Source organism: Mustelus asterias, chromosome 20 (assembly GCF_964213995.1).
Source record: "Mustelus asterias chromosome 20, sMusAst1.hap1.1, whole genome shotgun sequence".
NCBI classification, from domain to species: domain Eukaryota; kingdom Metazoa; phylum Chordata; class Chondrichthyes; order Carcharhiniformes; family Triakidae; genus Mustelus; species Mustelus asterias.
In genome coordinates this window covers 29,550,830-29,577,113 of record NC_135820.1, presented here as the reverse complement: position 1 = coordinate 29,577,113, position 26,284 = coordinate 29,550,830, and the positions used below count along the sequence as shown (strand labels likewise).

Below are 26,284 nucleotides of genomic sequence, written 5' to 3'. Positions count from 1 at the left end.
GGCAAGTGCAGAGTCCTGGGGAGGGCCATGGTGGGAGGAGGGGAGCAAAATCAAGAAACATACAAAGTCATGCTTTGCTTAAAAGTAGCCCATGACAGTTGTCTGCAATGGGCAAGTGTTGGCAGTACAGCGCAGATAGGCCACAACTCAAATCACAAGATGCTATTTGATTTGATTTATTATTGTCATATGTATTAGTACACAGTGAAAAGTATTGTTTCTTGCGCACTATACAAAGCATACCGTACATAGAGAAGGAAAGGAGAGATGGCAGAATGCAGTGTGACAGTCCTAGCTAGGGTCTAGAGAAGGATCAACTTAATGCGAGGTTGGTCCATTCAAAAGTCTGATGACAGCAGGGAAGAAGCTGTTCTTGAGTCGGTTGGTATGTGTCCTCAGATTTTGTATCTTTTTCCTGACAGAAGAAGGTGGAAGGAAGTATTTCCGGGTGCATAGGGTCCTTGATTCTGGTGGCTGCTTTTCTGAGGCAGTGGGAAGTGGAGACAGTGTCAATGGATGGGAGGCTGGTTTGCGTGATAGTCTGGGCTTCATTCATGACCCTTTGTAGTTTCTTGCGGTCTTGAGCAGAGCAGGAGCCATACCAAGCACCGATACAACCAGAAACAATGCTTTCTATGGTGCATCTGTAGAAGTTGGTGAGAGTTGTAGTGGACATGTCAAATTTCCTTAGTCTCCTGAGAAAGTAGAGGCATTGGTGGGCTTTCTTAACTATAGTTTCGGCATGGAGGGACGAGATGGAGGGATGAAGACAGGTTGTTGATGATCTGGACACCTAAAAACTTGAAGCTCTTGACCATTTCTACTTCATCTCCATTGATATAGACAGGGGCAAGCCCTCCACTATGCTTCCTGAAGTCAATGACTATCTCCTTCGTTTTGTTGACATTGAGGGAGAGATTATTGTCATTGCACCAGTTCACCAGATTCTCTATCTTTTTCCTGTCCTGTGTCTCGTCATTGTTTGAGATCTGACCCATAACGGTGGTGTCATCAGCAAACGTGAAAATCGAGTTGGAGGGGAATTTGGCCATACAGTCAAAGGTGTATAAGGAGTATAGTAAGGGGCTGAGGATGCAGCCTTGTGGGGCACTGGTATTGAGGATGCAGAAGCCTCTAAACTTCTCTAAACCTCTAAACCTCTCTTCTCTCCCATCAACAACGCCTACTGCCTTTATACAGTGGTCGCAGTGTAGAAAAAGTTGCAATCTTCAGTAGCACCTCCTTGGTAAAACTGTTTTGTTATTCATCACTAGCAAGGTCCGCACTTATTGCCCATCCCTAATTGCTTTTTTAATTGAGTGCCTTGCTTGGCCATTTCACATAGCAGTTTAAGAGTCAACCACATTGCTGGAGTCACATGTAAACCAGACCAGATTTATGGTCAACAGATTTTCTTCCCTGAAAGTTTGAAGTTTATTCATTAGTGTCACAAGTAGGCTTACATTAACACTGCAGTGATGCTACTGTAAAAGTTCTCATATAGTAAGTAGTAAAGGGGCTGAGGACACAGCCTTGTGTGGCACCAGTGTTGAAGATGATCATGGAGGAGATGTTGTTGCCTATCCTTAATAGCTGCAGTCAGTGGGTAAGGAAATCGAGGATCCTGTTTCAGAGGGAGGAGCCGGGTCCCAGGCCATGAAGTTTGGAGATGAGTCTCGTAGGAATAATTGCATTAAAGGCTGAGTTGTAGTCTATGGATGGGAGCCTGACATAGGTGTCTTTGTTGTCTAGGTGTTCCAGGGTTGAGTGTAGGGCCAGAGAGATAGCATCTGGCGTGGACCTGTTGCAGCAATAGGTGAACTGTAGTGGATCCAGGCAATCTGGTAGGCAGGAATTGATTTGTGCCATGACTAACCTTTCGAAGCATTTCATAATGATGGATGTCAGAGCCACCAGACGATAGTCAGTAAGACACGCTGCCTGGTTTTTTTTTGGTATCAGGATGATGGTCGTCTTCTTGAAGCAGGTAGTGACCTCAGATTGGTGTAAAGAGAGGTTGAAGATGTCTGCAAATGTCCCCGCCAGCTGGTGCACGCAGGACCTGAGTGAACCAGGTTGGGAAAAAGGAACGTTCTGATTGTAAATAAAGCTTGCTGGAGGATGATAGCAAATGGCACATTGTGCTGCATTGACTTGCTCAGAATTAAATGCAGATATTGTCCCCTGAAGGTTGTCTGTTTTATTCCTTTTCAAGATATTCCTCACAGAAGTGATAAAATGCAATCTCTATCAGCTTTGACATAGACATGATCTGTGGTGTAGTGAAACAAATGGTTCAAGTGGCAGTAGTCTAATTTTGTGAGTTGACCAATCTTTCGTCTCAAATTTTCTTCCTTATTTGTCTTAAACTGCAAGTATACCAGCCCATCTGTCCCTCCTCTTGCCTGTTCTCTCGCCATGATCAAATTCCTATGATTCTACTTCAAACCAAAGCCTCAGGACTTTACCACTCTCAGACTTTAACCAGTATTACTTCATTCATCTTTTCTGCAATTTTACTTTTTTGAGACTTGGGTGATCACCTGTATTGTATAGACCTTTGACCCTTCCCCAGATATTCTCCATTTAATTAAGGGCAAAATCAACTTTTAGCAGGATTTTTCCGTCGCTTCCTGCTGGCAGAACCTTCCAGTCCCACCGAAGGTGACCCCCCCACCCCCTCCCCTCCCCCCATAGTGGGTTTCCCAGCGACAGGATGGGCAAGCCATGAAAAATGCTCGTCGACATCAACAGGACCAGAAGATCCTGTCAGCGGCCAATGGCAAACCGCCTCCACTATCGGAAAACATACCACGGGGGAAGGCAGAAGGCCCCACCATTTAATTGGCTTCTGAGACTGTGGTTTCAACAGATGCAGTAATCAGGATGGAGTTGGCAACTTTATTCACTCCTGTGTACTTAGGAATGTTACGATGAATATAATTTTATAAATCTACAAAGAAATGTCACAGAATTGAGCTTAATGTCAACACAAATGAGGCCACTGAGGGAATTTGCAAATGGCAGGTCACAACCTCTTATAGTCAACCTCGGGCTTTGCTTCCTTATTGGTCTTAGAAATTACTTTTGGCAATATCATCTTTATAGTAAACCTAATAAAATAATGGACAAAGAAATATAACAGTTTGTTAATGAATTAGTTAACTAACAGAAATCATCAACATTAATTTTCCACCTAAAGTATTTTGCCCCATAATAAAATAAATATCGAACGTTGTCTGAAAAAGGAAAATGTCCCCAGACAACTGGAATTTTATTTGGACAGGTATTTCCCTATCTCCATGAGCAAGGGACATCATGATTCCATTCCTTTAATAATGGCACTGCCGGTGACAAACCTCAGCTACTCAAAGAGGAGAATTGTATCTCTACTTTAAAAAGGAAATTATTTGCTCAGCTATGGGGGTAAGATTGGGGCAGTAGAACAATTTGATTGGCCTTTCAGAGAACCAGTCAAAAGGCCATGTTTTATGCTGTATGATTCTATCACAAACACATCCTTGCTGGTTAATGAGCCAAAACAACGTGAGGCGATCAATTTATGAATGAAACACAAGGGGGAAATTAGAAATTCGCACATCTGGTACCATCTGGTTCAGCCTTACCCTGGTCTCAACATTATGCAGATGGAGGCTGTAAACTAGTTGAATCTATTATACATTTTTAGTTTTAATTCATTATTTAGTTGTTTGATATCTGAGATAGATACAGGTGACAAGTCACAAAGGCATATGTTTCCAATGTGAAATTCCCACAACATTCATGGAATAGATAGAGACACATTCTGGTGTTGGTTTTCATGTAATGTGAGATGTAGATTTCCTGATACACAGACATCTCTTTGTTAATTCTCACATTTATCTCGCTCAGGCTTTCAACTATCTTTGGTTGGGAAGCCATGATACTTTCAAACATTGATATGATGTTGACTTAAATTCTACTCTGTTCAGCCTGTAGGAGGTGTGTGTAAGTTGGGGGGATCCTACTGTATGAATTTATTGCTCCCAGTTAAGTGACATCTATTTCCTCCACATAATTAAACTGGCAAAAGTCTGCACATCATTGGGAGCTTCACAACTTGGCCAATAATGTGACATTGACATAACACAATAGCTCAAAAGAGGAAAACAGAAACTGAGCAAAGATAGAAGGGAAGCTGGAGCGGATGACTTAGGCATGGTTGAAGAAAAGAAGGTTTTGAAGGAAGGGAAAGGGGTAGCAAGGCAGAGAAATCTGAGGTGAAGAACAAAGCAGCTATGACAATGAGGGGCATGTTATAGCAAGTATAGAATCCAGACTTACTTTTGAATTATGATTTTCTTGCTTAGATTCAACTTTTGTCCTTATCTAAGGAATGAAATTGCAATATATTGGGAGCTTTCTTCCTTTTTCACCTTCTCATTTTTCTCCTCTCCCCAATTATATTGACTCTTGGTCCATCTGCCATCCTCCAGTACATCAGCCAATGCGCCAGGCAGCAAAGGTCAGCCCAGGCAATGAGGGCCTGCAGTTTGACCATTCAGGTGGCATCACAGCTAAGTTGAGCTGGCATCCACATGTGCATCTTTTCAAGTATGGGTCACAGGACAGCAAGGAGAACTAATTGTTCCCCACAGCCTGATTCTGGGCCATAGGAACATAGGACTTAGGAATAGGAGTGGGCCACTCAGCCTTTCAAGCCTCTCCACCATTCAATAAAATCATGGCTAATCTGGCTGTGGTCTCAACTCCACCTTCCTGTCTACCTCCCAAGAAGGCAGGTGCTGGTGTGGATAAGCCTGGACTCCTTTGCCTATCAAAGTATGTCCAATTCTGCCTTGAATAAATTCAATAACCCAGCTTCCACAGCTCTCTGGGACAGAGAATTCCACAGACTAATGGCCTTAGAGAAAATTCCTCCTCATATCCATCTTAAACAGTTTTTAAACTGGGTCAGAGAGATCAGTTTCAGTGCCTTTCTCATACTTAAATTAGCACAGGTCAGGGATTGAACCTTGGCCCTTCATTTTCACTACTGTTTGACAAAATTGACAGCCAATTTATTATCGGAGCCATAAGAGGACCAGGCTCAGGTTTCACTCAATAGGAATCCAGTTTTTTAGGTTTGTCCTGGATAGGTATGAAAAAAGGCAATTTTCACTTCAGTTTATTTTCAATGGAAAGCAAGTTGAGAGGAGTTTTGTAAAAGATCATTATGGCCGTGAAAGGTTTATAGAAGGTTACAAGAATATTTAGTGTGGACAATGAGTTAGGAACAGAAAACATAAATACTTTAGGAGCCACCTATAAGTTTTTAAGATAGACTATGGTAATGAAGTTGAAAGTAGGGTCATGTAGAATATATGGCCAGGGAAGTTGCTTCACATGGGATCTACTGACACCTTTTCAAATCAATGTCTTGCAAAAAGGGATGGAGAGCTTGATATTTTTCTCAGGAGAAATTGGGAAGGGGCTTGATGCGTCTTATTATGGGGGATCAACAGATGGTGCCAATTATGGGCAGGAAAATTCATAATCACAAATAAATGGACATGAACTCTGAATGAAATGGAATTGATGAGGCTGAATGGATCTTACCAATTCCAAATCTTCTTAAGATCTGGAAGGCCATTTGCTTATTATTAGTCTTCAGAGAGATCTTGCAATTTGTAATAGACAAGCTGTGTCATTTTTTGCAAATTTTCTAAACAGAAACCTTCTGAGGAGTGCGAAGAGTACTGGATAGCCACTTTGCTCCTATTTTCTTACCTAAGAGTGGAGATCCGTATTTCTGGCCTGGACTTTAGAGCAAGACGGCTTCAGAAATACATTTTCCTAGAAATACATTTTCCTAGACTCCTTCCTTATGGTGCCAGATCATAAGGGGAAGCTATAGCTCCAGCTGCAGTTTTTTTGTTAAGTCTTCATTCACTAACACTAAAAAGCTGTGGGATATTTTAATAGCTTTTCAGTGTGTTAATGAATGAATGTTAGTGAGTTAAGTAGTAGCGTGTAGAGGGTGTCAACTGGGCATGGTGTCAGGGTGGTAGGTGGCAGGGTAGATAAGACTGGTGAGGTCAGCTTGAGTTGAGGGGGGAGTCAGAGGGTTGAGGGAGTCAAGAGCCTCAGAGGATGAGGGATAGTCAGAGGATGGGATTGGGAGTCGGAGGTTGGGGTTAGAAGGTTGGAAAGGGTTGGGGCGAGGAGGTTGAAGGATAAGGGTGGGAGGTCGGAGGTTGGGGTGTAAGTCGGAGGTTGGGATGGGAGTCAGAGGATGAGGTGGGAATTCAAGAAGTTCAGGCAGGGAAATAAGCAGGGGGGGGGCGGGGGGAAGTCGGGTGGGGAGTTGCGGATTGACTTCTATAGTTACTCAGGAGTTAGACCCAAATTTTTTCCTGTATAACCTCCTGGGTAACTATTCAGCTAAAGGATGTCTAAATGCTCCAAAGTCTCTGACTCTTACTCAGAGGGTCCAGGGGAGCTGGGAAGTTGTCCTTTGGAAATTGAAACTTCAGGGAAATTCCCGTGGAACATCTTCCAGGATACATCCTTTTCATGGAGTGGTTGGAATGTGAAAATTGCCTCCACAAGGAGCAGTTGGGGTGACTAGTTTGGAAATATTTATGGGGATGTTAAGATACCCACAGGAGAAGTAAGGAATCGCAGGATACTTTGATAGGTTTAGATGAAGAAGGGTGTGAGGAGGCTTGTGTGGAGCATTAACATTAACCTGGCCCTTATTTTCCGAAGAAATAGTCAGATTGGACTCAAAATGTTAACTCTGTTTCTCACTCCGCCGATGCTGTCAGACCTGCTGAGATTTTCCAATGCTCTTTGTTTTCATTTCAGATCTCCAATTTCTGCAGTATTTTGCTTTCATATTAGCATGGACTTGTTGGTCAAATGTCCTGTATCTCTGCTGTGCATTTGATGTAATTCTATATATAACTAAGTCAATGACTCTAATGTCCGTCAGTTTGACATTTATATACAATATTTTAAAAAGAAAAGTAAAATCCACGTCCAAATGATTATTTAGTCCAACCACTAACAGTGACTGAGTTTCAGGAAGGGAAGATGCCACTGGACTTTCAACCCTCGCAAGTCCTGTGCATATTCTGACGACTCAGAGCATCTCATAATGAGTCCTGACCTTTCTTTGAGTCGTGCAAAGGAACTTCAGAGTTGACATGTGCCTATAGCACTCATTATGGCCAAGACTGGCTCTATTGATTTGCTCAGTGAAATTTTATTCATTAGTTGCATTTCGATTACCTTTAGGGATCATCTGGGAAGCAGCTGCTCCACTCCTGGGAGAAGCTCGCTGAAGGCTGTGACTGCAGACGAGTTCTGTCATTTTCAATGACAAGTCTGTCCTTAAGCTTGTCCTCCAGTGGAGAGCTGATCAAATCAGTGCTCCCTGAGCAATCTTGTACCTTGGCTTCAGGAGTTGAGACATCGAGCTGTCCTCACCAGCACAGTGTCGGGTATTATGTTAGGCTTGAGATTCATAAATATGGCCAGTGTGGTTCAGCAAAATAGCTGCTCTACTCCCAGAGTCAACAAATGTATTGAGTTATTGATTATATTCTATCAGAAAGTACAGAAGAAGATCGTTCTGTGAAGGAATCCTGCTATCAGCGTGTCAAAAGATTAAAAAGTATGATTTCCTATGAAGTGGATATTAAAAATTAAAAGCAAAGTCCATCTGATGAACAAAGGTTTAAATCCTTGAACACAAAGCAGTTCTGAAAAAAACAGGAAATGGCCTTTACATCACCTCAACAAGCTAATGAATAATAAGACACTAAAATCTAACAATGGATATACTGATGGATGACTCTAAATAACCTATTAACTGAATCCTGGAAAATGGGTGTTGCAAGGAAGTGGCCACAATCTGCACTTCTCAGTATTCTAAAGGATAATGACTAAAAGAACGAATGTTGTCTAGCATGAGTGCTCAACATGCTTCCTGCCAGTTTAGTTACTTGAAGGTATAAATAAAGGAGCCACACAGTAGACTTTTTAGATTTGTTGCATTCACTCCAGCATCCTTCGAGGTAAAAGTAGCTGCTGTAGTGTAGTGATGATTGTTCTCCTCTTAAATGTGATAGAGGTATTATGGCTAGAGTCAGTTATTTTCTACTCAAAGATTTAATGTAACTACTACTTCAAATATGTAAGTGTCTGTGAGGCAAGTCTTTTTCAACCTTAAGTGAAAGTGACCATCCAAGGAGTACATCTGATCCAGAAAAGTCCCCAAAATGGGCTAGGATGAAAATCCACGTCAGTTGATGCTCAACGTGGGGCTTGGGTTGATACAGAAACCTATAATTATGTTTATATCTAAAATGTATCCCTTAGATTATTAAGGATAGAAGGAGTGTTTTACTCACTGTGGTACTAAGACCCAGATTTAAGTATCTGGAGACAACAGGTCCCTGACCAGGCCTTGTGGAACTTAACTCAGAACTTTCTTGATTTTGCATTGATGTTCAGAAATTTCTGATAAAGTTCAGTTTCAATCCTAACCGAGGCTATGCCCTGACAAAATGGCAAACACTGTCGGAATTGGTCGAGACTTTCAATTGGGAAACTTACACAATTGCTTTGTTAGGGCAGATAATTCAATCCTAATATTGCCACAAGGTCAGGTAATTGCCTTTGACATTGCAGATTCTGATACTGATGGAGAGTTAGAGCCCATTACACTATTGAGGCTAATCCTCTGGATGATAAATAAAATATATGCACGCAAGTTTAGGATTTTTGAAATTTGCTAAATCTTTCCCATCAACCTTCGCCAAGCTCTCTGCGCTCTTGTATGCTGGAGTGAGCAAGGTGGTGAACGGACCATTTATTTTTTCACCAGATGAATACTCAAAACTTCAGCAATTATGACATAACATACAGAAGGCGATAGAACTAGAACAAAGGGACCTACATGTTCCTTTCAATATTCACACCAGAATGTCACGTAAAGTGACAGTTGCTGTTTTTTACAACGAGGCTCGCATTATGTCTGTTCAATTCCATTCTTATAATTTTTCAATGTCGACAGAGGTACATTAAAAAAGAAAGAGTCATGACTGTAATAGTTCCATGCCTGATAAAGGCACAACCCCTTGAAGAGAAATACCCCATTACTATCTACACTGAGATACCAGATTTGAGATCAGCATTGAGGATGGCCTCTGATGAGAAGAAAGCTATTAGATCCAGTACAATAAATGGGCATCATTCTGAAGTGATCGTCCACTCATTTTTAAATGACTTAGAGCATCTCCCCAACATGGAGGATGATGATATGGAGGAGGGAATTAAACAAGTGCCAGTGAGGCCATTTACAGAAGAACATCAGGATATTTACTATGATGGGTCACCAATTATCACTGAAATAGGGACATCCCAACAATCCTAAACTAGGATGGGAATTATTGACTCCTATTCATTTAATCTGTAAGAATTACTATCCATATGCCTTAAGACAGCAGCAGTGCCACAGTATGATTTAGAAAAGGCAGGCCCTATTCAACCCACATTGATCTGCACTGATTGCAGTGGGAAAAAAAGGATGAAACCAGGACGTTGTATTCTGGGAACAAAGATTTACCAATCTTAAGGACAAACCCATAAAACATGTCATTATGGGAGGGTGGATAAACAACATTCTCAGGTGCACTGGCTGACAAGGAGCCATCCAGCCAAAACCCACATACAGGCTCTTGGTTCATATCCTTCTTGGTCACTGTATTTCAAATGGATAGAAAATACTTTTTGAACGTTATGAGCTTTTCTGCCTCAGCTACACTTTCAGGCTGTGAACTCCAGTTCTCCATCACCCCCAAATGAAGAAAGTTCCCCTCTCACATCCTCGCAACCTCCTACCCCCTACCTTAATCTACGGCCTCTAGTTCACTTATGGCAACAGGACTTTCCTATTCAGTCTACCTGGTGCTAGGGTACCAGAACAGAAACCACAAAATATGTTATGAAGCCTGACTAGACCCCAGCACTTTTTCTATTTTGGCATTAGTGTGAGGATAAGGTGATTCACTTCAGGTGTGATTTTATTGACACACCAGGAAGCTTTTATCAAAATAAACTTTATTTTAAAATCCAGCTTAACTTTTACCAATTGAAATGCTTAAATGTGACAAGATACAATTCTTAGCTGCTAATCTATCACTATTCATTCCAATTTAAACATTATTCCTCTTTCAGACTTAAACTCCTCTTCAAAATCAGTTAACAAACACAGGCTTACATGCTTGTAATTAGATTGCCAATTCTAGAGTTCTCAGAGCACTTTTGAAGAGAGAGGGAGACAGATAGACATGCCTTGTTCTTTTTAAAATTCGGCAGAAACTGACTTTTAAAATAAAAGAGTACTATGTGTTTTCCCTGCAAACTTAGCTCCTCCCATCAAGCATATAACTGTCTCTGTTAACAACCTAATCAAACCTGTGCTCTGAAACCCTAGGGTAAAAAAACAAAAATATATGAACTCATATTAAAACAAACACATTCCTAGCTAAAATCAATCATTAGCCTGCTTTCTCAGCCTGTGAGCTCTCTGTTTTGCAGAGAAATCGACAGTGTACCACAGAGCTGGATTTTAAACACACCCCTCACAAGAAACATAATTTGAATCCATTTCTTAAAGGCACAGTATCATCACACTTGGCTCCTCATAATTTTACACAGAGATTCAATTAAATCTCTCCTCAGCCTCCTCTGTTCCTAAGAAAACAATCCCAAGTGATCCAACCTTTCTTCATAACTAAAAGTCTCCAATCCAGGCAACATCTGTTATCTGGATCCAAGCCAGGTAGTGAAACACAAACCAAGACACGGGTCTTTTTCTTGACTATAGGTTTTATTCACAGGAAGTAGCATTGCAGATGTCTGCCTCCTAACTACTAACCGAGTGTCCTAGCCATCACTCTTTTATATTACCAATGGAGTGCCATACGCTTCAGTGCTCGGGCTACAATGATTTCGAATCTATATCAATAATTTAGATGAAGATTTAGACTTGGACCTTTCTTGTTCTTGGTGGCACATGAAGCAAACAAAGCACATGTCTATGTTTGTTTGCCTGGATTTTTTCCCCTTGGAACAGGCCCCCAGACTTTCACCATAGGTTCTCACTTGAGGTGGGCCATTCTGCACCACATATGATTGGCCAGGAGGCTCTCTCATTCTTACCACCTGGCCACAGGCATATCAGAAGGTTTTGCAGGTTGACAATCAACTTGTCTGGCCACATAATAAAGGTAGCTTCTGTGGTCATCAAGTCCTGGAGTGGGACTTGAACCTAAAGCTTCTGGTTCAGAGATAGGGGCACTACCCATTGTGCCACAAGACCACCCATCCTTCTTTATATTGCTTTGCGTACCCATTTAACAAACCAAACTATATTAAAAAGCTGATTATATCAATTGATATCACCTTAAAGGGAACTGTAACAAAAGCATAATTTTAAAGAAACATAATGAAATGAAAATGTTGTTTTTGGGGCTAATGATGCACTCCAGCCCCCCCCCCCCCCCCCCCCCCCGCAGTGCCCACTGTTTCTTCCCTGCTGTCACCAGACTTTTGAATGGACCTACCTCATATTAAGTTGATCTTTCTCTACACTCTATCTATGACTGTAACACTACATTCTGCATCATCTCCTTTCCTTCTCTATGTATGGTATGTTTTGTCTGTATAGCACACAAGAAACAATACTTTTCACTGTATGCTAATACATGTGACAACAATAAATCAAATTAAATCACTGGTCATGGAATATCCTTCTTTATACTCTTCTGAGCAACATTAAACAACTGGTCAAACTAACAAAATAACAATATTTAAGTGGTATCACAGAAGACAAAATCATGAAGGAAACTTATCTAATCAAACTAAAATGTCATTTTGGGGACTCATGAAACACTCTGTACTCACACAATCACATGTTTCCTGTAGTTCGGTAACTAAGACTGCATACAGTACTCCAGTTGTAGCCTAATCTATATTTTGTGCAGTTCCAGCATAACCACCCTGCTTTTATAATTTAAGCCTTGGGTAATAAAGTGAAGTATCTGTATCCCATTTTGACCACCTGATCTATTAGTCTATCACCTCCAGGAATCACCCAGGGATCAATGGACATGCAATCCAAAGTGTCTCTGTCTCTCTATATTTATCACTTTCCTACCATTTATTGTGTATCTCTTTGCTTTGTTAGTATTTCCCAAATTCATTCCCTTGTATTTCCCTAGACTGAACTGCATTTGCTATTGTTCTTCCCCTCTGACTAGTCCGTCGCTATCTTCCTGCAGACTATATTTTTCTTCTTCATTACCAAATGCATATCAATTTGTTTCATCTGGAGACTTCTTAATCATATTGCCCTATATTCAAGTCTAAATGTTTGATTAGATAAAAAAAAACAAAGGTTCTGGCAGCAAGCCCTATGAAATCCAACCGAAAACAACCTTACAGTCACAAATGCACCCATCAATCATTACTCTCTACTTCCTGCCTCAGAGCCAATTTTGGATCCAAGTTGCCACTTGGGCTTGGATTCCTTGAGCTTATATTTCTGTGATCTCCATACCATGCACATCAAATGTACTATTGTCATTATACCTCCATGTTCCCTTCTTAAAGAATTCAATCGCATTGGTGCGACATAACCTTCCTTGCACAAATCCATGTTGACTATCTTTGACTGATCTGTGTCTTTCTACAGGAAGTTTTATCCTGTTCCCCAGAACCTTTTCCAATAACCTATCCATCGCTGAGGTTAGGCTGACTTAGTCGGTCTATCCCTATCTATTACTCGGTCTATCCCTTTCTCCAATTTTAAAAAGCAGTACAAAGTTAGCTATCCTCCAGTCCTCCAACATCACGCTGGTAGCCAGAGAGGATTGGAAAAGGATGCTCAGAACCCCCGCTACTTCTTAAAATGAGAGCAAAATACTGCGGATGCCGGAAACCCAAAACAAAACCGGAAATGCTGGAAAACCCACAGCAGGTCTGGCAGCATCTGTGGAGGGAGAAGCAAAATTAATGCTTCAAGTTCAATATGAATCTTCTTTGGAATTCAAAATGTTAACTCTGTTCACTCTCCATACCTTCTGTCAGACCTGCTGAGATTTTCCAGCAATTCCTATTTTTGTTTTGGATTCCAGCATCCATAATAATTTGCTTTTATCAGCTAACTTCAATTGAATCTTTTAAGTCAGAAAGTCAACTGTCAAGATGCCAGTCCAGAGGCTGAATTTTACCAGCCCCGAGGACAGATTGGGGGGCAATTGAGAGAAGGCTGGAGGTGAAGTGCCTTTCATCATCCTATGGTTGTGCCATCTTGGCAGTGGCGGGTAAAGTAGCCGTCCCATTAAGAGACCCGTTGAGACAGTTAAATAGTCAATAGTTTAATAGCCCCTGGAGGAGGGGACCAAGTGTAGGCTAACAAAGTTTGCGGATGACACAAAGATGAGTGGGAAAGCAAATTGCATGGGGGTCACAGAGAGTCTGCAGAGAGATTTGGATAGGCTAAGTGAGTGGGCAAGAACAAGAACTAGGGGGCATAGCCTCAAAATACGGGGGAGTCAATTTAGAACAGAGTTGAGGAGGAACTTCTTCCCCCAGAGGGTAGTGAATCTTTGGAATTCTCTGCCCAATGAAGCAGTAGAGGGTACCTAGTTAAATGTGTTTAAGTCACAGATAGATAGATTTTTAACTATTAAGGGAATTAAGGGTTATGGGGAGTGGGCGGGTAAGTGGAACTGAATGCACTATCAGATCAGCCATGATCTTATTGAATGGCGGAACAGGCTTGAGGGGCTAGATGGCCTACTCCTGCTCCTATTTCTTATGTTCTTAAGTTCTTATTAAGGGTCAGTTCCTGTGTCGGCTGGCATTTTACCAGTAACAATGGGTCCTCCACCAGGAGAACCCCGTGTGTAGACTGGAACCTTAATCCAGCGCTTGAGCTCGCTGTGCCATGGTACCACTAAATGTAAACCAAACGACTGAAACCCAGCACTGAACCAAGAATCTTTAGATCTTCAGATAAACACACTCCCAACTGAGTTATTTCAGCGTCACAATGATTTCTTTTTCCTGATAATGATTGAGGAAAATTGTGTTTAGTTCCCTGTTCTTGTATTGTGCCGTGGGATTTTTAAGTGCCTTCTGCATATCTTTACAGTACAAACACAGAGAATGGAGGTATGAAAGACAGATAGGTGTGAAAGAAACGAGTAGTAGGTAACACATGGATGGGTTGCAACAAAAAAAGTATTAAAGTATTTGGGTGAATTTTTAAAAATTCGTTTTATAGGACGTGAGCATTGCTGCAGCATTTATTGCTCATCCCTAAGTTACCCTCAATTTCAGAGGGCATTTGAGAATCAACCACATTGCTGTGGATCTGGAGTCACACGTAGGCAGATCAGGTAAGGAAGGCAGATTTCCTTCCCTAAAAGGGCACTAATGAATCAGATATATTTTTACAACAATGATTTCATGGTCATAATGAGACCTTTAATTCCAGATTTTTATTGAATTCAAATTTCACTGTCTTCCATGGCATCTTCCATGGCAGGATTTGAACCCTATAGCATTACCCTGGGTCTGTGGCTTATTAGTGTGGTGACGTTACCACTTAGCCACTGCCTCCCTTAATATCTTGCTGAGATAACATGCTCATACAGCAGCTAACTGTCAATCTGGAGGAAAATGTTGCATCTTCTTCAGTAATTCTGACGTTAATGGATTTGAAGCATGTGAACTGGGACTGAAGCCAGCAGTCAATTCTCAAAATGAAGGCCGCCCTTGTGCAACATACCATGGCCTGAACTAAAAAAGATAACCTGACCTGTTCCAGTTTATTTATTGTTCAGGAGTTTTGCCATCATTAAGAGATGACTGTGCTCACAGTGGGACATTTTCTACCTGTATCAATTGACAACTTGAAAGTTAGAAATAAACAGAAGTATGGATGTTCCGATACCATCTTAGCAGCATGCCTTAAACAATAGAGAGCACATAGCGTAAAGTGCTAGTGACACATATCTATTTTCTAATTAGCCCTTGTCTTGAGAAGAATTGTGACAATTTTTAGCTATTTTGTGAATTTGTGACCTAATGTTCTGAATAATTACACAACGGTGCTGCAAATAATTAATGATTTACAGTACACAATTGAATGTAATTTGGAACGGTAGTTCTGGGAACATGTATTTTTTCCACATGGCCCATTCCTATATTTATCCAGCAATGCTACAGTCATCCACTGCTACACCAGACCTATCTTTCATTTATGGGGTCTGGGCATTGCTGGCAAGACCAACATTTGTTACCCTAATTGTCCTTGCAAAAGTGATGGTGAGTTCCGTCCTGAACAGCTGCAATCCATGTGGTTTAGCTACACACACAGTGCTGTTAAGGAGGGAGTTCCAGGATTCTGACCCAGTGATTGTGAAGGAACGGCGATATGTTTCCCAGTCAGGATTCTAGATGGTGAGTGACTTGGACGGCAGTTTGCAAGTGTTGGTGTTCCCGTGCATCTGCTGCACTTAATTGTTCTTCTAAGTGGTCAAGGTCATGGGTTGAAAGATGCTGTCTCGACATTTGTGACTTGCAGGTGTTGTGGGAGAACTGCAAATGGTGAATGAGGATTAACCTTTCCAAACTCAGGTTGTGTCTGGAGAAAAATATCTTGTGATGTAAAAGACTGGCATGAGATAATGTTGATTGATCAGTTAATGGCAATTTAAGGTAATGAACTATGAGCATCACACAAGAAGAGCATTGCAAAGGATTGAAGCATACTGACTGAACATTTCCAATATGCATTATTACTAATGTGCCAAACAATTCTTGTGACAGCACTGGATATTTTCACACTATGCAAGACTAATGCTAACTTCACCAATCCCTGATTGTGGATGTAGGATAAAGGAAAAAAGATTTACATTCATTTGCGAGATTTGCGAGAGCGAAAGATCCTGCCACAGGTAGGCTGCCTCCAACACCAGAGAGGGTGGGGAGGGAGGATGGCAGGAAGCAGTAAATCCCACCCAATGTAGTTATCCAATGTAGGCTCACTAGGGTTCAAGTGCAATGTGATCCAATATTTCCAACTGCTTTGATGCAAGGCTGAAAAACTATTTGAGTTCAATCAATTATCACATCATCAAAACACCCTGAATGGAGGTGAATTTTGTAAAGCTGTGAAACCTATGGGGACATCATCCATGTATTTGCTTAAAGAAATTGTGGTGATAACTTAAGTAGGGAATAGATTTGGTGCAAACAGAAATCTTGTGGTGATTGAAGGGCCGATCAACTACATTATAATTTCTGTTGTGACACAGTCAAGTTCTCATAACATGATCACATGTTTCATACAAATGCCACCTTCTGGTCATACGATTTGGGCAATCACATGTTTTTATGCCCAAATAATGAACTGTTTTTATTTCTGCTACTTTGGTGCACGTTTAGTTGTACCAAATCTTTCCGTAATGACATTGAGAGCGACGGAGAACTTTATTCATTTTCTAACTTCAGCGTGATACTATCCATTTAGTTTCTTGTCTTTTTTTAGGATTTTGAGACCAGGAAGGATTGTTTTATTCAGCAACACACACAATACCAATTTTTATCTTGGTAAATTCTTTATCTTTTTCTATGGCATGTATCCATTTCAAGCAATTGAGCATATGCCTAGAGACTGGAGACTTCGAACTCTCTCTATGATGCAACTGAGTGGATTTTCCTATTCCTGCTTCTGAAGCTACTAAAGCACCTGAACATACTCAGAAAGATTGAAAATAGGTTGGGAAATAGGCTGGCTCCCTGGTGGGGATGTGATCCTCATCACCTGAGTTCTCTCGATTGCGGTAATGGGAGTAATTGGCCCTCCTTCCTGCCAACCAACCAAAGAGTGGCGCCAGTGTTGTGCCCAGGGTCGTAAGATAGTGATGAGCCTATAAACATTTTGACATGTCTTTCTAATAAAGTTCATGTCTGTTTGTACCAAACCTGCTCCCTACTCAAGCTATCACAGCGATGCTCTGTACCTGTAACCCAAGTTAGGAACATGTAAAATCAGCAGCAATGTTTTAAAACATTCAGTAAATCTATAGATCATGCTTTATTTAACCTCAAATTCTGAGCGGCAATTTAAATTTATGCATCTGTTTTTCTATAGCGGCAAGATTCAACTTCAGGTTTTCCAGCACATGCGCAGAGAAATGCAGACAGGTGTCACAGGCCAACTTGAGTTGGCAAGAGTGGTGGTGTTTATTTTCAGCTCATCCAGAATATATTGTCAAAGAATAACAATGTACTGCACGAGGAAAGCAATAACAATAATGTGCTTACTCCATTCAGAGGGCCATCTAGTGTCCACTTTGGGCAAAAAGAATATTTTCATTCTGAAATGTCAGTATTTGAACAGAGTCAATAATTGCTTCAGAATGTGTTGTTGAGTTCAGTAGTTTCTATTTCTTGTGCTCACTGAGCTGTCATGCTGGGAATGGAATGCTGCTTTTCCACTTTTACACCAAGTACTCCCAAGTCAGGTATAGCCCTTGTTATACAAATTGAGTGTAAAGCTCCTTCTACTCCACTACAAGTGCTGGTTTAAGAACCTCTTTGAATGCACCTCTGTAAATTTTTTATTGATACTACACATTGCCTGTGTTTTCCCTGAACACCAGTTAGTGTTGAGTTATGAGCAATTTCATGCTAAAAATCAGCAGCCTTCAGGAGCTTAAGATTTGACAGGCTGGTTGAGAAGAGGCGGTATTAGAATAGTGATTAAATGCACTGTTTCAACAGCCAAATCCATTTACATTACTAGATTTACTTATCTATATAATTTAAACATTTTACATCCAAGGGACCCCGGCAGTGAGCAGAAGAACAGTCCAGATGGGGGTCACACATGTGTATGTCCAAATCTTGCTGCCGTTTGCACTGGCAGTTTCTCGGCGAGGGATGCATTCAACAGAAAACCCAATGGCAACAGTGGGACCATAAAATCCCACTGCCAGTGAGCGGTGTGCTGCCTCTCGCCACCACGAAACATACTGCATTTCTTTTTGTGCCAACCAAATAAACTTAATCAAACAAACACAGGGACAAAGCAAGAAGGGCAGCCCCCCAAAAGAGGGGAATTGCCTAAAACAAGACAAAGTGGAAAGGAAGCTTAAAACATCAAAGCAAAATGTGATCTATAATACACCACAGTCCCTGTGGTACCCAACGAGCATGGAAGGCCTCAACAGCACCCATGGACTCCGCGGACCAGGGACACCCAGCCGTGAATGTAGTCCAGATAGAGGGGCTGACAGATCGGACAACCCCACTGCCTGGACCTGTTTATGGTGAGCTTGGCCAAGTCCAGGAGCAGTTCATGAGGAGGTCCTCTGTCTTCCATGCCCCCCTCTGCACCAGGTGCCTGTAAGTTTCTAGGGAGCCTGTGAACTAATGCAATTTACCATTGTATGGTACTGCTGTGTCCACCCCAGGTCCCTGATGTAGTGGGGGAGCGAAACACACTGCAGAGGGGAAGAAATCCCACCCATAATGTCCGGCAGCTAGCACCATTTTTTATCATTTTATTAATCATTCATGGAATATGGGTTTTGCAGATGATGAACTAGCAGATAATATTGTTCCTGTGCATCTGCTGCCTTTGTTCTTCTAGGTGGTAGAGGTCTCGGGGTTGAAAGACGCTGTTGAAGGAACATTGGTGAACTGCTGCAGAGCATCTTGTAGATGGTAAACATTGCTGCTACTGCGTGTCAGTTGTGGAGGGAGTGAATGAATAAGGTGGTGGATGGGGTGCTGAAAAAGTGCCAGACAGAGTCAGCTAGCAATGCCTGTTATTCCAGTCAATGAACACTGCAATTTCAGTGGTGTGGGAAAGCTTCCCTATTTCAAACCTTCATCAGTGACAACTTGAAGTTTTGAAGAATAAGAGAGGATCTCATAGAAACTTATAAAATTCTAACAGGATTAGACAGGGTAGAATCAGAAAGAATATTCCTAATGGTGGGGGAGTCCAGAACTAGGGGTCATAGTTTGAGGATAGTGGGTGGCGGTGAGGAGAAATTTCTTCAGCCAGGTGAATGTGTGGAATTCACTACCACCGAATGCAGTTGAGGCCAAAACGTCTGATTTCAAGCAGTTAGATATAGCTTTTGGTGTTAAAGGGGGAAAGGGGGGATCAGGATATTGAGTTCGATGATCAGCCATGATCAAGATGAATGGCGGAACAGGCTCGAAGGGCCAAATGGCCTACTCCTGCTTCTAGTTTCTATGTTTCAACAAAATTGACAAATACCTTGCTGGAATGAAAGAAAGAAGATATTGTGTAACCATGCAAACAACTGAGATAAAGAAGAATGGCCTTGGGGCGAGAGGAGGAAATGAAATGAAGTACTTGTATCAGAAGCAAATACTGCAAATCCACCCACCTCCTAAAAGTATTAGAAAAGTAAAACACTGAAAATAAACATGATCATGATAAATATCCGAAACCACCCTCTGAGTCTCAGGCTGTGACTAATTGCTCAGGAGAGCCAGGAAAACAATTATATTGCTTGCATTGCCTATACAGTTTTGTACCCCATTGTGAGCCCATGGCTTTGAGAAGAAAACAACAGTGCTGATTTTATTTAATCTTACTCTTCGTAAAAAATGACATTTGTTTGGACGCCATGGCTAGAATTTTACCACCCCGCCCACTACAGGAATTGGAGCAGATGAGGGGCAGACAATGGAAAGATCCATTGACCAAGGGTGGGATTTTACGATATTGTGACGAGCGAGACCGTACAATACCGCTCCGTGTGGTACTTGGAGTGATTGTGACAATTCACTCAATGCTATGGCCATTTGGCAGTTCTCCATGGTTTGATTGGTTGAGAGGATCTCAAGGATTCTACCCATGAGAAGATTGAATCCTCTCTGGGTCTGACAGAGAAGGCTCCTTTTTAGCTTCGAGCCTTTGTTTTAAATGGGCCCATTTTTTCCTTTTTACATGCTTAGTAACTTCAATATCTCTTCCTTTTGATATTACTGTTGATTTTTAAAGTAAATTTTGATTAACCTGTAGGGAGCCAATTATATCATGAAAAACTGGCTTGAAGGAGCCAAGACTCTGTCAAATAACAAAATTAAAAGTTGCTTAAATTGAACTGAACTTATAAATCGCAAAAGCACCCTGGGTGTATCTGCTAATTTTAATTTATACCTTTAAAACTCTGGAATTAGGGAACTCTGCACACATCTGTGGCAAAGTTTATGTGCCACTATTCCTACCTCAACAAACATTTACCATAGACTGGACCATGATTGGAGATTTGAAGTCTTGTACACAGAACATTACCAGCTACATCAGGTTATTGGCATGTGTATTCAACCAAGCAAAGGCTGCAAGGTGGTCCAAAATGTAAATTTCCTACAATTATAAGGCTTGCATCCTGTTGTTATAACGACAATCCATTTAAAGGGAAAAAACAAACTCCCTAGGCATCCATAGAATGCCAGAAAAACCAGAGGCCTTAAAATCACACTGTGGGGTAATAACATTGAACACACGTATGAAACTCACTCTCCACTCTTTCACTCGAGACATTAACTCAGCTATTATTGAACAGAGTTTGAATAGGGAAGAGAAGAATTTCAAGCAAATTAATCTCAAGCTTAGATGCTATTCCAAGGCATAACTATAAAGTGAGACAGGAAAAGGGCATTCAGATCAGTTTAGTTTTGAAAGGGGTCCTCATGGTGGTGCTTTTTCTTTCTACCCAGGTAGCGCATAGTGTGGCCAGAATTTCCATTCACATGTCAGGAGCACAGAGTCAGGATAATTCCAACTTTTGTCCATCTATCTACTCCCCTGGTCCTTCATACTTTCCATATCAGCTCACATAGTATTAACCATGGATAGTCTTCAGGGTCAATGCTAAGATTAAATAAAGTTCTTAATATTCGTATTGATAAAAATCCACTCACTACATTTAATTTCCTTTACTACGTAATTAGAACAAACTGTTGAATTCATTGAATCATAAAATCCCTACATTGCAGAAGGAGGTTATTTGGCCCATTGAACCTGCACCAACAACAATCCCACCCAGGCCCTCTCTTGTAACCCCATGTATTTACCCTGCTAATCCATCTGATACTAAGGGGCATGATGAAGCAACCTATCACGCACATCGTTGGAGCGTGGGAGGAAACCGGATCACTCGAAGGAAACCCATTCAGACACGGGGAGTATGTGCAAACTTCACACAGTCACCCGAGGTTGGAATTGAACCCGGGTCTCTCTCCCGCTGTGAGGCAGCAGTGCTAACCACTGTGCCACCATGCTACCCCAATTCAAATACTTTTCAGCATTTGGAGCTGTCGATCAAACTGGGAACTGACAGCACCCCCCTGTAATAATGACAGGTTGTGGAACACAGTCATACAACACTAATCCTACAATGGTAGCCCTCCAGCTAATGTCAACAAACAGAATGGAATAGCAAGCTCTGATTTTTTTCAATATCACAGAGTTTTTAAAAAAGTATTTAAAGGGTAGGAGATTTAAATGCCTTTACAGCTTGAAAACTCCCTTTGACAGCTCCTGTTGACAATTCCACTTCTCTCCATTTTTTAAAGCACAATCATAGTCACTATTAACAATCCCAAAGGGGCACCTGACCTTTTCCGAAGTGCACGTGACCTCTCCTAGTAGTTGTCCCTGGACACAACCCAAAAATGTGCCCCAGCTCTCCAAAAGGGTACCCTACATCTCCAAAGAACTCTGGTAAGTTGAGATCTTCTTCAACCAGGTCCAATGTGCACATATCGTATTCTCAATTATTCCTTGAAAACATCAGATCAAACTGAAGGAAGCAGCAATTTAGAATGTGCCTTTGTGAACCACAAATGTCTAAAATTTGCCCCACCCCATGTCCCCATCTTCAACAATAGTCGGGGCTGGATTTTGGAGCAGGAATTTGCTTTCGGGTATCTGGAGCCATTTTCACAAAGATGGAGAACCTCTCCGTCTACGCACAAATTCAGGCCTGTGTTACACAGGAAATAACATCACTCTCTCCAGCCCACCTGTTTTCACCAAACCATGCAGGATGTCAGCAACCCAGAGGGAAAAAGCTAGCAGCCTCAAGAAAAAGTCTGTTCTTCAATTTAACCACCTTCATTCTGAGCCCATCACCTGCGAGAAACCTATGCCCCACTTGGACCTCTACCCATCGCATCTGGAGTTTTCATCCATCCTCTTCCAGGGAACAATTATCCCTTTGATCCCCTTGTTTCTGAGCTTTTCATGCTGCCTTGTCAGCATCCAGCTTTCCTCCCCTAGGTTTTCCCCCTGCCTCTATTATTCATCTTCTTTATACACCTCCTTGTCCATCTGCCTGCCATCTGAGCCCACACCCTCCTTGCACAGCCCTCATTCAACATTGTCCCCCTCATCTTCATTAGGTCACCAAACCACCCTCTTCACCTCACAGGCCACCCCCGGTCGATCCTCGGACCTTTGTTGTGGTGGCTGCATGAGTCCTGCCGCACAGTGTTGTCCAGATAGACATGATGTGTGGCACCAGGGAGAAAGGAGATCCCTATACTCCTCAATCTCAGGAACAGTACTGACCCAAGACAGTGACACAGGAGGGTCTATAGGTAGCAGCACAGTGCTGACCATGAAAAGCAGCTCAGCATGGAGATGGAGGGCAAGAACTGGTCTGCCCTGGCAGAGTGGTGAACAGTGCATCAGGAGCAGTGCACCACTATGACTGTTTTTTCTTTGTTCTATTATTAATTCTAATTAACTTCCCTTGTTTTTATCTTTTCATGAGGTGATTTTAAACTTTAATAGAGAAAGAGCATTTTTAAAATTTATTTTTTTCTAGCTGAGTGAAGCTACATTCTTGTATTACCTGTCTTTTTATCAGGCTTGTCGTAACGTTTAGTTCTGACATTTTGAGCCCCATTAATCTCTCATGAGCTGCTGAGCTAAATTTTAAGAATGCATTATTAGTTGCCCAGACTGAACAACCATTATTGTGTGTAATTACTTTCTTTCTAATTCCTTTGCTAATGAAGAAGGCAATTAAATTAATACCTATTTCTACAAGAGGAAAAGGCACTGGTGTAACAGAGTGGATGGTACCACACGAGATAATGCTGTCTGTTTTTAATTCAAATTCACAGCTGCTTTTAATGAAGGATAGCGCTGCCCATCTACACGGGTGGAGGTTGCTGAGTAAAATGGCTATCTGTTAGCCTGTAACTGTCTCAATTCTAAAATTCTAATTCTAGATGAATTCTACCTAATATCTATATTTTATCTAATGATTTGTGTATATTCATCACCCTACTTCCTGAATGGGTGTGCAGAAAATATGCCTGCAGACTTGCCAGGTGAAGTTTATTGTGAGCCCCATATCGTATTTGAGGTACTTTGATCTCTAAGAGATCAGTTGCTGTTTGAATTCCCAACCAACCTGTGGAAGAAACAAGAGTGTGGCTATGATCTAGATCTCCACTTTGCTTAACAATGATGAGGAGATGCCGACGTTGGACTGGGGTGGGCACAGTAAGAAGTTTCACAACAGCAGGTTAAAGTCCAACAGGTTTATTTGGAATCATGAGCTTTCGGACCGCTGCTCCTTCGTCAGGTGAGTGGAAGGGTGAATCAGAAACATTGATTAACAATGTATCTGATTCGCCCTTCCACTATGCCAATCGGCATCTCACAAGTCCTCCGTGCAGATAAATTCCCATCAGTTCCTTTTTTATTCAATTATTTACTTTTCATGTCATTCCAACTTCCTAAAACCAGTGTCTGCATCTACTATGTAAATAAGCCCATTTCTGGAAAAGAGTGAGGACAAATTCAAATCAGTTGGTATGAGATTTCATTGTCATGCATTTCCAGTGGTGGATTTTTTATTGTAGATTTGTAGATTTTTTATTAATGTATCTATTATTATTTATTGATCAATGCATAATTATTCAGCATCAGAGCCAATCTTTGCATAAGCAAATCAGTCGATCTTGTTCACTTCTCATCCTAAATCTGAACAATTCAATCATAATGGGCAGGACTTTCTGGTGGCACCCGTGCGAAATTCCCGGCTGAGGTCAACGGGCCTTTAAATGGTCCATCAAATTCTCCATCCTGCCACAATTACTGTGGCGAATTGGGCTGGAAAATTTACCCCTAAGTATTTTCTTTATGGTTTGTTAAATAACGTATAAAATGCTCAGCTCAACAGGAATGTTATCTCTTGCCTTGCAGGGACCTCTGTGATGCAGGTGACTGCTTCAGATGCAGATGATCCAACGTATGGGAGCAGTGCAAGGTTATTATACACTCTGGTGGAGGAACAAGACCAATTTACAGTGGACCTCAAGACTGGTAGGTAGGAGCCGAACCTTGTCCTGAATACAGTTCTCCTTATAGGAAGAAATGCCAGGATGTATGTCAGGCAGATATAAACATGTGCACCTCTGCTCGCATGACCATGGTACATCTTTCTGCACTCTTCAACCACCACAGCATATTTAGGAGAGCCAAACATTACAGGTCCACTTTAGCCTCCAGGTCTCAAAGTTGCTAGAATATTTTAAAAATTCCATGTTATGTCGTAATCTTTTTATACAATGCTTGCAGTGTATCTTCTCAAATATTTCATCTTTTTTGTCTGCATCTACCTTCTTTTCCTCCTTGTATTTTACTTCTTCATAATATATTTTCTCTTAAACTTCTTATTCTTTATCCTCATTCTCCCAATCTTTCTTTGTGCCTCTTTATCTCCTGTTTTCACTTATTTTCCCTTAATTTTCATTTTTATTTTCCCCTTGTTTCTTTCTTCTACTGGCTTTTTTTTCTTTCCCTTGCTCTTTCTGTTCCTCCTGTTGCTCTTGCCTTATCTTACTCCACTCTCTAACTCTTCCTTCTTTCCTTTGTGGTTTCCCTTTGCTCCCCTTTTTCCCTGCTCTCCTTCACCATTTCTCTTTTCAGAATCATCTATCCCTTTCTTCTTTCATTGTCCCCTTTGTTTTCTTTCCCTTGCTCTTTATTTCTTTTTCCAGAGAAGGTAATCGCTGAAAGGATGGAGGAATAATACAATTCAGTGAACTGTCTGTTTCATGAAAAGAATTGATGAATCCATCTCCTTTTAATATGTCACATCAATGTAGCATATGACCATAATCAACAATTCAAATTGATCAAACTTATTGATCTTTAGCACCAGATTTTAAATGTTGCTCCTTACTGATGCCGTCATGTTCTAATTTATTTCAACTGAGCAGTCATTTTATTTGCTGAAATTGGGGTTTTATTTACCTTATGCTGAAATGTCGGGAAATTAAAACACATTTATAAATGATGGAAAGGTTCATCACCCCAGTGCTGTTAAGGAATAATGAATTTACATCACGTTTTATCACATTGATTCTTTTTTATACAAGTTGGGCAGCACGATGGCACAGTGGTTAGCATTGCTGCCTCACAGCATCAGGGACCCGGGTTCGATTCTGGCCTTGGGTGACTGTCTGTGTGACGTTTTCATGTTCTCCCAGTGTCTGCGTGGCTTTCCTTTGGGTGCTCCGATTTCCTCCTGCAGTCCAAAGATGTACAGGATAAGTTGATTGGCCATGCTAAATTGGCCCTTTATGTCCCAAAATGGGTAGGTTTGGAGGATAAGTGAGTTAAATATGTCAGGTTACAGGGATAGGGAGGTGGGTTGGTGCAGACTCAATGGGCTGAATGGCCTGCTTCTGCACGATAGGGATTTTGTGAATTTCATCAAGCATCGGTGGGATGAATGACCTGCTTCTGCACGGTAGGGGATCTATGATTCTATGAAGTTCATTAACTATTTTTATTGCACTATTTGTGTTTACTTGTTAAGTTGCAAGACTGTACTTGGAGGGATAATTTCTAAAGCTTTTTACTTGAGAAATGTGTTCCAAAGTGGTCAGTCTCACTTTAAATTGCTGTTTGGTGTAAGTGTTTGCCTTTTCCTGACTACAGATTTACAGAATAGCTAATATATGAATTAAAGCCCAATATGGTATCAGTGTTTAGCACTGCTGCCTCACAGCGCCAGAGACCCGGGTTCAATTCCACTTTAGGTGACTGTGTGGCGTTTGCACATTCTCCCCCTGTCTGCGTGTATTTACTCTGAGTGCTCTCATTTCCTCCCACACTCCAAAGATGTGCAGGTTAGGTTAA

At 41.4% G+C, this 26,284-nt stretch overlaps 1 protein-coding gene across 1 annotated transcript in view; it reads left to right on the top strand.

The window, feature by feature from the left end:
* The window catches only part of cdh22 (cadherin 22), a 767,168-nt gene that overhangs the window by 217,530 nt on the left and 523,354 nt on the right, over positions 1–26,284 (top strand). The window contains exon 3 of the mRNA XM_078236055.1: positions 24,341–24,460. Within this exon, the coding sequence (XP_078092181.1) occupies positions 24,341–24,460 (120 nt within the window). The remainder of the gene's footprint in view (positions 1–24,340; positions 24,461–26,284) is intronic.